The sequence below is a fragment of the Oryzias melastigma genome, linkage group LG6 (genome assembly GCF_002922805.2).
Source record: "Oryzias melastigma strain HK-1 linkage group LG6, ASM292280v2, whole genome shotgun sequence".
Classification (NCBI taxonomy): domain Eukaryota; kingdom Metazoa; phylum Chordata; class Actinopteri; order Beloniformes; family Adrianichthyidae; genus Oryzias; species Oryzias melastigma.
Genome location: NC_050517.1, coordinates 25,258,733 through 25,272,700, shown reverse-complemented (window position 1 = coordinate 25,272,700; position 13,968 = coordinate 25,258,733). Strand labels below are relative to the sequence as shown.

Sequence of the window (13,968 nt, the reverse complement as noted above, 5' to 3'; positions counted from 1 at the left end):
TGCATATGTTTTCTGAATATAGTTGAGCTTTCTTAATTATTCTGCATTCAGCTTTTAAATCCAAAACCTGGGTCTACAGTTTAACTAAACTTTGACTTCGGTGAATAATTCTTAAAAGCCTTTTCCCATGGGGAGGAGTTTCCAAAAGTTCTTTTCAGAGATTTTTGTTTTCCTCACCTGAATTGTAGACTTGATTGGACCTTTTATTTTTATTAATTTGGTTTTTAAACCAAAATAGAATGTACATGCACAAAACTTAAAATTACAACAACTTGAAACGAACTACACACATAAATCTTTGAAAATGACATGCAAATCACTTGTTATACACACACTAAACCACATTTACGCTGACGTGAGACTCTTCAGGTCTGAAGGATTCATATGTAAGTGATGCGTTTAAATGCTGCTAGAATGCTGGGCCATCAGAGTTTTCTTATCAGCCACTTTGAACATAGATTGTGAGTAAAATCTGGTGAAACTTAACATTTCCCCACTTTCTTAAATTATATTTCAGATCATTTATATAAAAAATTCTAAATGTGTGTTTTTAAAAGACTCAACTCTCAGTGAGAAGTCCTTTTTCACACCCAGGGGGCAGACTCATCTCTTCTTCGCAGTAGAACAAAATTGCATTTCTAGGTTTTTTTTTTTTTGGGTAGTTTTTGTACATGCGAATACACAATTCGAAGTACACAAAATGTGTTGTATGAGAAACACATCAAGAACTACGCACACACAAATTGTGTTGAGTCTATTTTCTCTCCATGAAAAGCTTTCTTAGTGGTCTTTTAATAATAATTGCACCTTTTCTAGCCAAAATTAAAACACTTGTTTTTTCTTTCTAGGACATAGTTTCTGCAGACTGGCAATAGTTCATCAGAAATTTTCCTCTGAGTTGTGGGCGGGACTGTTGGCATGGAGCCACCCCGCCCCCTTCAGCTTCCCATTGCAGAGCAGGAAATTGCTCAGCGTATTTACACAATTGGAATACAGAAATATTCAGAAATGCAATTTTCTTCATATACATCTTCTATCATTAGAGAAACACCACAAGAACAAGTTAAAACACAATTTTCAGTGGAGTGACTCTTTAAAAAGATGCTGGAGAGGTCAGAGGTGACGCAAGAGGGGTTTCAGATATTTTACAGTAGCTTTGAAAACATTTTCAATCATATCTGTTTATGCTGAAATAATAACCTTTAGTATTACCCATTACTGGTTTATGTTTAAAATAACTCCTGATGGATAAAAACATAAATGCTGTGATGATTCACAGAATTTTCCACCGTTTTCCTCTCCATCTATTCTATAACATCTATTTTATATAAGTAAACACACGCCACAGTTGTTAGCTTTATAATAAAGTACGGCTCACAATGACAGGCTTCAGCTTACCTTGCTCTGTTGGAAGTTTTTTCTCTCTGCACACCCTAGTGATTGAAATCATCAAACTCGTTGCAGAAATGGAGGTAGGTGTTATGCTTGGAGGACAGAAAGAACGTAAGGTGATATTAAATGAAAGGAATATGTTGGATTCTTCTCTTTTTAATCTTCCTTCTTTTGCTCCCGCTCTAATTGCCGTCTTTTCATTTTCTCACCGGACCTTCGCACTTCTTTGTTCCCTCCCAGTCCACTCCATTTTAATTGTCCACTCCTGGACTCGCCTTTCTTTCATCTTTCTTGTTTGTCTCAGCTGCATTTTGCCTGTAACCCTCCATCTCCTCCTGCCCTCCTCATCTCTTTCTGCACTTTAATGTGCAGTCCCCTCTTCATCGCCAGGCTTCTGACTCCTCTGCCTCTCCTGTTTTCTTGCTTTTAGACATAGGTGTCATTTTGTGTTATTACAATAATTACAGCAAACAAACAAGTCCATTACTGGGAGATTTGCATCTGTGAGCAGCATCTTGTGTTACTCACTGGGGTAAAACATGCACCTCTGTCAGGTTGTTTTATTTGAAAGCAAAACACTTCATTCTGAATTTCTGAAAAAATATGTCTTAAAAAGTCAAACGCTTTTGCATTTTAATTCAGAAAATTGGAGCGAATGACAAATTAAACCAACATCTGCTAATTCTTCCCGAGTGTTGGCTAAATTTGAAGTATTGCGTGAAATATTGATGCTTCCGGAATAAAGAGTTTTAATTGAATTCACGATTCAAATTTAGTGGCCTCGTTTTATCAAAGAAACAAACAATTATTTTAATCAGCCCAATGAATAAAAAAACTCACAATATCTCCTTCAGTTTTGAAGCTTTTGTACCATCTGTGTGACATTTAGTGGTCTTGTCAAAAAATCGTGACAAACTATGAAAACATCCCATGCCGCTCTGAATGCCTGGTCTCCATGGTAACGTGATGCATAACCTTGTTTTCCAGTTTTTAACTAGAGCTTCTTGTTTCTATGTTTGTCCCTCTGAAAATCTTTATATTTGACATATTACTGCAAACATAGTTTAACAATTAGTTCAACTGCCATAAAAAGTGTCTGGTCTGATGGACCTAAAATGTGGCAATCACACATTTAAGATACGTTTTTATCTACATTTTTGGAGGATTTTTACTCCCCTTACATCAAGATGCAAATTCTTTAAAAACATACTTTATATTTCTGTCTTTTTTGTTTTAATGTCATCATATTAAGTTTCTATAAAATTTTAAATGTGTGTTTTTGTTGTTTTTAGCATGTTCTTATTACCTTTTTCTCGTGATGCAGGACATAAATAGAGAAATTTAAGATTAAAAATGCATTTCTGAGTATTTCTTTATTCAAATCATTGTGAATCAGGAGCAGACAAAAAATGCAGTTTGATGAATCCACTTGTAGATGACTAGATCCATGTACAAGTTTGTTTTTGTTGTCTGTTTCCATTTTTGTTGCACTGCTAATGGTAGCTTGGGGTTATGAGGGGCTGTAAGCTAGCAGGACAGGGTGTAAACAAAGGGATGATGGGTAATAAAAGCAGGCTCACTTCATGTCAACATTCCCACCCACAACTCAGAGGTGAATATCCGCTCTGCAGAAATTAGAAACCACAGTTTGTTTTTTTTCCCTTTGGCTAATAATGTCATAATCATAATTAAACAAGAGTACCTAGCTGCAGGTAAAATAGACCCGATGGAGCCGATCAATGTCCAAAACGGAGGTTGTGCTGATGTCCAAAACTTAACATTGTAGTTTATCTGAGGACTATCTGAAACATTCAAAACTCTGTGTTAACGTTAGCTTAGCTTAGCTAAAGAATGAGTCAGTTTAAATGAATAATTAAAAATGCCCCTTTAAAAAAATAATAATGAAATAAAAGAACAACAAAAAATAACAATAATAACATGAGCAAAAAAAAAATTTTGCGTTTTGGACATCCATCTGCTCTATCAGGTCCATCCACCATCACACCTGTAGCTGGGTGCCTCTCTGACTCAAAGACCATTAGGTAAACTTTTAAAATAGATCAAAAGAGGATCGGAGCGGAACTTAAAAAATCTTTTCTTATCTTCTTGTCTGAAAACGATTTGTACTTCTGAGTGTGGTATCCTGGCTAGATCCCATGAGGGAAAGAAGCTTAAAGTTCTTAGCGGAGACAAACACTAACCTGTAAATGAATTCACCCAAACCAGAAGCTCTCAACTCAAGCACCCTTGTTTCCCTCACACCACTTCAGGAAGGAAAAAAAGTTTTCTCCCGTTCCACACTGACTTTTTTAAAGTTGACGAGATGAAAAAAAAATCAGCTTTTTGTTCAACCATTACAGACCATTTGGACTCTCTAATTCATTTCTAATACAGCGTTGCGTCACTCTAAACCCGCCGTTTGTCCTTTTTTGTTTTTCCTGAATAAATAGATGGACTGCGTTATGATAGATAATGTGTTGTGCAGTCCATAAAGTGGCTGTAATGCTACAGACAGACTGGGGGCTGCATGGAGCACAAAGTGAGGTTCTCTCTGAAATAACACACAGCTATTATAAAAACAGCACAGAGCAATTTTGCTGCGATAAAAGAGACGTTTTGTTCAGCCTCTGAAAAGCCAAATACACTTTTCCATCCTTAGATGAGAGTACTCACCCTCAGTCATGTCACTTTGTCAATTAAGGCCTTTACCCCGACAGTGGCCCCTTTTTGCTCCTTTTTATAGACATCCATTTAAAGGTAAATTACTTCTACTAACGCTCACTCTCTGGTGCTGTGTCTCTTTGCAGGGAGACGACGTCCTGACTGTTATTAAGACGAAGGCTCAGTGGCCGGCGTGGCAGCCGCTCAACCTGTAAGTGTTGCCAAGTGTCACTTATTTCTGTTTGCAGAGAAACATGCTTGTATTGGAACCTTTTCCTAAAATATAATAAAGGAATGAAAACTTTACTTAAATTAACTAAATGAGTCTATATTTCTTAATACTGCAATAAATAGTGTGTTTTCTGTATTTTAAAAACACGTGGAAAAATATGTAAAGAAAATTCACCTTAAAATTGCATTTTTGAGTATTTCTTCATTTAAATCGTTGTAAGACAGGAGCAGACAAATACGTATCATTTGAAAAAGATCATATTTGTGACGTGGAAAGTATGCTGGGAAGTCCACAATCTTCTTGCTATGGGAGGGGAAGGGGGGCGGGGTTGCTCTGCATCAATTGTCCTCCCCACAACTCTGAGGATAATTCCTCATTAACTCCTCCCACTCTACAGAAACTATATCCTAGAAAAATGATACTTTCTTATTATTATTATTTTGTCTAAAAATAAGCTCTGAAAGGTCTTTCATGATATTTTGGGATATAGTCTCATTTGATTTATGTCTGCATATTTCTTGATTTGTAATTCATAGAATACATTTTATGCATAATTGTGTTTTCTTGCAATTGTGTAATCACATGTTCAAAAATAAAAAATACAAAAAAATACAATTTACACGCCTATAACTTTAAATTATAGCAACTTAAAACTTACTTTACACGCAAAACTTAAAACATTACACACAAATTGGCTGATACATAAACACAAAACCACATTTATGCACAAATCTGATGTAAGACTTGTTTCATATCTCCAAATATGTGTAAATGATGCTTTTAAATACTGATACAATGCTGGGTCATCAGAGTTTTCTTATATATAAAGAACGTTAAGCTAAAAATTTATTAGTATTCTCATATTTTCATTATTCAAATCGTTGTGAATCAGGAGCAGACCACAAAATGGCATATGAAAAATACTGTATTTGTTACGTAGAAAATAGACTTGGTGGGCCTAAAGCTCCCAGCTCTCAGGAATGGGAAGGGGAAGGGGGGGTGGGATTGCTTAGTGCCAAAACTCCTGCTGCTCTGTTATGTCCTAAAAATTTAACAGGTTTTTTTATTTAGGCTGAAAATAATTATAACTAAAAGACCACTGGGAGCGTTTTTAAAGACGCTCAAAGATGATCAGAGCGAGACTTTAAAATCTTTTAGTGGGAACAAATGAATTCATTCTGCCTCTAGGCGAATATTAAATCTTTTATGTTCAAAATTCAAAAGTTGGGAAAGTATCATCTGTGGCACAATCAATGTTGTGTTAAAATTCCGACGTTGTTGGAATGTATGAATATGAATAACTGCGAACGATGGCTTGGTTTTGTTGTACCTCTAAGAACATTCCATTCTAAAATGTTGCACCCTCTGGCATCCTGGGCACTCTCTGGAATTAGTTCAAGAGCAATTAGAAACTTATCATAATTCCTGCCCTCAAGCTGGCACTAGAATGAAGAGACACATTGTTCTAGTGTATCTTTTTACCACATGTCTCTTTAATTAGCGCTTCAAGCATTGACTGTCGTTTGTGATATACAGTGATGCTGTTATTTTTGCTAATGAGTCCCTTCAAATGCTCTGAGTAGGTATGAGGCATCATGTCGTTGTGCTCCGCTTGCTTTTGCAAAGTTTTACTCATGTTTGGGTTTGGATTTGATGACAAAGATGAAGACAAATAAACTTGAAATTACCTCGTTATCGTTGTCAGAATATGTTATTACAGAAACAAGCAAAGAGAATGCTCCATGATGAGCAATTTTCTGCTGCTGATTGGATATTTTAGAGCTTCAATTATTCAGTAATTAGCATTCCTCTGTGTGTCAGAGGTCATGACATCTCAACTGGCTGTTTTGCATGTAAAAACTGTCACAGGAAATTGTTTCTAATTTTCAATTCTTCTCCTCACGCGGCTGCAATCAGACGAGCAGCGCCGTCGGCAGAGTTCTCGGTGGACCGAACGCGCCACCTCATGTCCTTCCTCACTATGCTCGGGCCGAGCCCGGACTGGAACGTGGGCTTGTCTGGGGAGGATCTCTGCACCAAGGACTGTGGCTGGATTCAGAGGCTCGTTGCCGACCTCGTACCGTGGGACGCAGGCACGGATAGCGGCGTCACATATGAGGTATTCTGACCGTCCTCCTTTTTTCACAAATTACCCTTTTTGGACTTTTTCAGCAGTAATGACATGGTTGGAAGCATATTAAACATTTTTTGCTGTTAAATTGTTTAAGTTTCTAACATTTTTCAATTGTTTTAAGTTATATTCATCCCTAGGCATTTACCGTGTTTTCTGGAGTATGAGTTGCACAAGAGATTAAGTTACAAAAATGCAAAATAAAGAAGAAAAAATCATAAATAATTTGCTCCGGTGGAAGAGTCGCACTTTTAGAAGAGAAGTGCAACACTTCTGAACAAATCTACCAATAACGCTACAATAACGTGATTCATGTGTCAAAATCATATCCGCTGTAGGGAGTAAAATCTCTGCCATATAAGATCCTGTGGGATTATTCTTACACTCCTGTGATCTGTTCTGCTCCCTGGTGAAAGTATTCTTATGCTCCTAAAACTAGTTCTGCCCCCTCGTGGAGGACTGTGTGAATTTAAACGTTCATTATGTGTAAAAAATGATTTTTTTCTACAATAGTTTTGAAATTGATCAGTAAATACATCAATCCTTTTTCCCCATCTTTTCCTTTTTAGTTTTAATTTGAAAAACAAATGGTGTGTAAGTATTTCCGGGGTTTTTTTTTTTTCTTTCTTCTTCAACGTTGATTTTCATACGGGCGCAGGATAATCTCCATGAGCGCTCAGTCCTCCACGAGGGGGCAAAACTGGTTTTAGGAGCATAAGAATACTTTCACAAGTCCAAGAGAGGTTACAGCAGTTTAAGAATACTCCCTGGAGCATGGAAGAGGTTTTATGAGCGAGCAGGAGTAGAGGAGCGGGCGTAGAGACTGTCGCTCCTTGCATGCGTGGAGTACATTCATTACGTGTGTTGTATTCGATATGCCTGTAGGAGAGTTTACGCCATAACACTGCCTCAACGTGTAAAATTAATACTGAAAGGCAGTTTTTTCGTGGGAAAATAACAAATATATGAGGCTATTTATGTTTTTTTTTTAATCACATATAAGTCACTGCTGAGTATGAGTTGCACCCCTGGCCAAACTATCAAAAAACATGGCTTATACCGAGAAATATAATAACAAATAGGGCTGTAACTCGTGATTTTCTTCTCAAAAATTAGATAATGGATATTTGAGACAAATATTCGCTGATTGGCGATCTTTATAAATGTAGTGATGTGGTAAAAATATAGTTCTGGAACAATTTATTTTTTGCTCTGAAATGCAGAATATTGTTGGATTTTAAGATTATAGACTAAAAATAAGCAGAATGTGCAGCTCCATCATCACAGGAAGTAAAATAATCTTCAAGATAAAGCATTGGTGAAGCTTCTCATTTTAAAACTAGTGGGTTTTTTTTCTAATTGAAAAAAATGACACCAAAGTGCCATTTACTAACATAACTTCTGGAAAAACTAATCTGCTTCAAAATCCGAGCTTTGGCTCCATTTTTTGATTCCGTTGACTCTTCAACAGTTTGCATAATTCACACAATTCCAGCGGATTCTGAAATATAGGAAAGCAGAGCTACACAGGAGTTAAGTGGTCATGTAATTGTCGTGTTGCAAAACTTTAAAGATGGAAAAACTGTGGAGAACATTTTCAGGATTTGTTATAAAATGATCAAAGCATCAGTGATGTTTAAGTTTTGTTTACTGCTGAAGTAAACTGGGAAGTTGACCAAAAAAACCCCCAAAAAACAAACTTGTTTTTAAGTGACAAACACTATTTCCGTCTGGTTAAAAAACTGAAAAAAACCCCACAAAGATTTAGACTCTTAAAATCTATCTTTTTTTTTTAGATTCTGTTCCTGTTCTAAATAAAAGTACAGTATAAAAAATGGTGATTTAATACATATCATTTTAATTTAATACATCCATTAAAAAGACATAGGGACTGTACAAACATAATGTATTAAAATGTAAGAATCGTGGTTTAATCTGTGAAATGTTGAGCTTATTTGTGAATTGAATCTAACAAGCCACAGCTCTACTAATTTAATTCCAGAAAAACCTTAATCATGTTACTCTTCAGCAATGGGTGCAGAATTATCGACTTTATTGTATTTTTAACAAATTAGGCAAAAAAAATTACACTAGTAATTTTTTACTGTGTATTAATATTGTGCCAAGAACCAACTTTTTGTTAATATAATCAAGATGGCAGAAATCCTTTACTAAACATTTATATTTATATCTAAAGTTAACAAAACTCAAAAACAAAACCTTCACAAAATCAATATTTTAAACTGTGAACTATGCTTCAAATTTATGTCAAAAATTGTTTTTCAAGCATAAGGAAGCTGATGCAATGGAGCACAGCAGTTTTCTTCCTTGTAAAATGTTGTTCCTGTGTGTGCAGAGCGGAGCTGTAGAGTGTTAAAGCAGACTAACAACAGCATAAACACATCATCGAGTCCTTCGACTCTCTGCTCTAGACAACCTTTTTTACATAAACACTCTTCTCCTAAAGTGATAACCATAGAAATGTAACACACAAAATATATATATATATTATTTTGATATTTGTTCTTGGTCCTCCTGGCCACACAAATGATTCTAAAAAAATCTTTCGGCGGCATGAAATCTTGAAGATTCTGCCGATGGCTCCTCATGGCGCCGTGACGGTTTTATTTGTAATCGTAACATAAACTGACCTTCATGTTTGTGCACAGGGTACAACCTGGACAGGGGATCCCTACATTTTAAATTTAAAATCTGTGGAATTTTCTAAAATTTATTCTAGAGATTTTCAACAAATTGGAACAATATTTTAGAACAATTTGTATTTCTATTTATGTCAGAATGAGTCAAAGACAGACCTTTGTGTCTTTATTTTACCTCTGAGGTGTGCTTGTGCCAGACTGAACCAGAGCTCTCCTCTTTCTCCGTCCCCCTTCTTTGCTCTCAGGCTTTCGGCCTTCGCTGGGAAGCCAAGCGCACTCAGAGTGCCTCCATGGCAGCTGTTTTCATGACTGCATTCAGACTGTAGTCATAAATGCTTTTAGCATTTTTACATTTACACTTTAAAACACGAGGAATAGTTGGTTTAGAAAAGAAGCCGAGCAGTGGTTGAAGCACACAAGCAAAAAGCAGAAGTTTTTGACTGTTTTTTGACCGATGCAAATAGAACTTAGTTTCAACTATTTATTACAAATCAATAGGGTGAATTTATAGACATGTTTATATAATTCAAATGGTGTGAGATCTGCATGAACTAGTACAAGTTCCAAAAAATCTACTTATTTCATATTATTTCTGTTCATAAACTTACAATTAGATTATACATTCAGCAAATCTTTATGCTCATGGCTGATATAAACACTCATTTTCATGGTTAAAACATGAAGCTTTAAGGATTTTTGAAGAGAAAACGTAGAAGGTGCGTATGCCTCCAAAGTCATGTTTCTAAAATGTTAGAATAAACAAGATGAATACTACATCCTGATAACGGAATACAAAATTCTTATCATCCTGGGTTAAACTGAGTCTGAGACCATTTTAGTCTCTTCACTAAACTTGTCAAGTAGAGCAATTTATTTATACTTTACATGCTCATGAATAGGCAAGGAGCTTATCCTGCAGAGAGAAGATGGTAAATACTTTTCAAAACCCTCGCTTGCATAAAGTCATACCTCTTTCCATTCAGGCTGTGACACCGTGGCAGCATGCGACTTAATGGGAGCCTCCGACGCATCATAAAAACCTCTTAGTGACAGCAACACTCACCACATTTGCTACATTGTCCTGTGTCGGCATGAGCATTTGAAATTCAAATATGGAGAAGACGGTTTTTTACCTCCTGATGTAGATAAATCCTACACGTCTTCATTTTTTTTATTACTGAATATAAGTTCTATAACTATCATGTAACAAAGTACAAAAAAAAACATAAATGACCACACACTTTTTCATTAAAATATAGGATATTCAGAATACTGATTATTTGCATGAATATTTCTGTATATCAAGACATTTTTTTTTTTTTTTTTTTTTATCAAAGGAAAAATGATGTACCTGCTTTTGAGACACTGGTGTATAGATAAACAGGAGATGAGATGGGAAGGAAACATGGAACAATAAGTGGAACCTGGCAGCAGCTTTACATCTTATCAATAATTAATGTGTAAAGCTGTTCGTTTCAGGGCTCAGCAATTTTCTGTCAGGTGAATTCTCTTTCATATTCTCATCTAAAGTAACTAGGTCAACTTGAAAGTATCACATCAAGATCTGACAGATGAGTTGGACATTTCAGTGTTTTTACTCTGAGACGAACAAGCAAAAAAGGGATTTTGTGCGGATGTAATTCAACAGATTTTTTTCTGTTTATTGTCCCTTTAATAATGAGTAAAAAATAAATCAAAAACCAATCAATCACTTTATTTGTAGAGCACCATGTATAGACAAAGATAACACACAAAATGTTTTTGGCAGAAAAGACATGTAAATAAAGACTTCATGTATTTAGCAGATTTGACTTGACTGATCTGCTCACTGTTACAAACGAAGAAAAAGGGCTTTATAATGCTCCCAGATTGAATGAACTCCTGCCGCTCTGCAGAAACTATGTCCTAGAAAATGACACCTTTTTTTTATTTCAAATAAAAAATATATATAATCAAAAGACAATTGGGATTTGCTTTTAAAAAGGCATAAGCGACGATGGATTAAGCAAGTTTGGAAAATCTTGGTTGGTCATTTTACAGAGGAGCTGTGGATCTAACAATTCCTCAACTTTTATGAGCTGTGTGATGCTGTAGGAACTCTCAAGGAAGTAGAACAGTCGCTGTTGGTGACATGACTCATTCAATAAGTATCCATTGTAATAAATGTCAGTATCGATACGCCTAAAAAGCTACCTCTTCCAAGCACAAAAACTTTTTCTGACAAGTTCAAGTTTTTTTAAATTGACATTTTTCCATTAGGCAAATGCTTTATTGTAAATCCAATTTACGTAAATTCATAGTCAATGGAAGCACAGCTATTGTTGTGTTTTGTACAACTCTACTTTATTTTTGTGCAGTTACAAGTAAGGCTAAATGGAATTTGTCTAATGTTAAAGTTCATTTAGCACAAGTTTTATTCCATGAACATAAGAAAATGCCACACTCTGTTTGTACTGATTCTGCTTTGAGTTACTCTGTTTTGTTCCTTCCCTTATGAACTAAGAAACTTTTGTTTTCCACACGACTCTTCAGTTAATGTTGCTTCACCACAGAGAACATTACTGTCTTTCATTTTGTCTGCTTCCTTTCAATGCCACCAAACTCTCCTCTGTTGAAGATTTTCCTCCTTGAGGCACATTTTGAGCTTAATATTTCTCAGCAGATGTTTTCCTCTGGGACTCCAACCCCCGTTAACAGTGTCTGCATAATTTGGACTGTGATGTGCGGGACAGCGAGAACACCCCTCACCTTTAAAGCATGACCTGATCTTTACCCATCGTATCACATCTGCACTCGTGTGACTTTCCCCCAGCCGGTTAAAAAGTTGTCGGTGTAAATTCAGCTTTAAATGCACGGTGAAATTCTTTGCCATCTGTAGGGAAATGACAGAACAGCGAAGGGCTTCTGTAGCCCCAAGCTTTACTGGGATGTACAAAAGATATTGTTTTGGCAGGCGTAGCCTCAGCAGTGATCTTATCACCACTGGTGCTTACACACTACAACTCAGTATCTTCAATAAGATAACCTAAGGCAGTATAATTAACTGATAAGAATTTGGTGGATGCAATTATACTTTTTTTGAGGCTGTGGTGCAGAGGTAACGCGGTCAACTTCGGATTAGAAGTTCACAAGTTTGGTTCCCTGTCCTTGGACGATACACTAAACCCAACATTGCTCCTGGTGGTTACATATATATATATATATATATATATATATATATATATATATATATATACATACACATTATTACTTGCAGCATTGAGAAGATCTTATGTTGTATAAGTTGTTTTTATTTTGAAAGAACCTTTTGTGAAAATCTGTCAAAAGTTATAAACTATTTAAGAAAAAGGCTGTTTTGTCTGTATTAGGTTTTAATTATGTCAAATCACCAATGTTGATAGTCATTTATATTCATCATTATATTAACAATAACATAAATACAAATCAGTGTTTTATTATTTTTCTAAAGGATTAAATAAGATTTTTTGGCCCCTACAAGGTATTGGTCAGTGAGAAATTGACCCGCATGGCTCCTTAAGTGTTGAAGGTTGCAGACCCCTGGGTTAGCCCAACTCCTATAAACAGTTAGTGATGGTTAAATGTAGCTTTAAAATAATTATGTGTGAGAGGTCCTTTTTCTTAACAATATTAAAAAAATCTCTGAGGTCAAATTTATAATAACTAAGCTAATAAACACAACAAATCATATTTTTGTTGCTTGTGTGATTTCCAGTTTACAACTTTTGACATGAAATAATAGCGGGAACGTTCAAATCCCGGTTGAGACCTAACTATGTGGAGTTCGCTTGTTCTCCATGTGCATTTAAGGGTTTTCTCCAATCACTATGGTTTCCTCCCAATGTCTAAACATATAGCACAGGTTAACAGATAACTCTAAATTCTCCTTTTGTTTGTATTTTGGTCTGCAGACAGCCAAGTTGTTTAGGCTTTAGCCCTTCAGTAGCTGGGATAGCATGAACAAGCCTGAGAATAATTTAAGTTTATAAACTGTATGGATGGCATGAAATAAATTTGAGATACACGCGTTTGATCTCTTTCAGTCCCCAAACAAGCCCACCATTCCTCAAGACAAAATCCGACCTTTGTCCAGCTTGGACCACCCTCAAAGTCCATTCTACGACCCCCAAGGAGGACCAATGACACCCTTGGCCAGGGTGGTGGTGGAACGTATCGCCAGAAAGGTAAATATCGTAAACTGAATTATACCTTGTAATGATCTAATACGATTTACTATTAGCAGTTATTTAATTTTAAATATACAAATACAGAATCACTCCAAAGGAGGAACCACATCAGCAGAACAAATTGTTTTTTGGAAAAAAAAATCTTCCTAAAAATGAAAGAAGAATGGAATCTAAATTGAAAGGGAATGCTTCAATGGAGGGACACAAGCAGACGTCGTTTCCTGATGTGGCTCGTGCTTTTAAAATTGCTTTGGGACGCGGTTTTCAACATCTTTCAAGTCTGTGACCTCACTTTTCCTTCTGTCCTCAGGGAGAACAGTGTAATGTGGTCCCAGACACCATAGATGACATTGTTGCTGATATTGGACAGGAGGAGAAGGAGGAAGGTACAGTAAAAGTATACGAAAACTCGATAGCTTCACTCTGAAAACTGAGTCAGGCTTTTTTAAACTCTATCTTTATTTGAAAATATTCTATTTTTCCATTATTAGATTGTTGTATTTACTAAATCTTTTTTGTAGTTGCAACTAATTGTAGTTAAAGGCCCACATTAGCTAAATATTTTTTTCAATTGTAACATATTTCCCAGTAATAATTTATTAGGATTGTGTTGTTTTTAGCCAAAATCAAAAAGCCTTTGTTGTTTTTGGTGGCACATTTTATGCATAGTGGCAGGACTCCCAAAAT

General features: G+C 35.9%; 1 protein-coding gene across 2 annotated transcripts in view; it reads left to right on the top strand.

The window, feature by feature from the left end:
- LOC112152666 (spondin-1) overlaps positions 1 to 13,968 on the top strand; it is a 93,217-nt gene that overhangs the window by 63,489 nt on the left and 15,760 nt on the right. For both annotated transcript variants that reach the window (XM_024282373.2, XM_024282374.2), the window contains 4 exons: positions 4,200 to 4,264; positions 6,203 to 6,404; positions 13,138 to 13,278; positions 13,592 to 13,667. In XM_024282373.2, the coding sequence (XP_024138141.1) occupies positions 4,200 to 4,264; positions 6,203 to 6,404; positions 13,138 to 13,278; positions 13,592 to 13,667 (484 nt within the window). The remainder of the gene's footprint in view (positions 1 to 4,199; positions 4,265 to 6,202; positions 6,405 to 13,137; positions 13,279 to 13,591; positions 13,668 to 13,968) is intronic.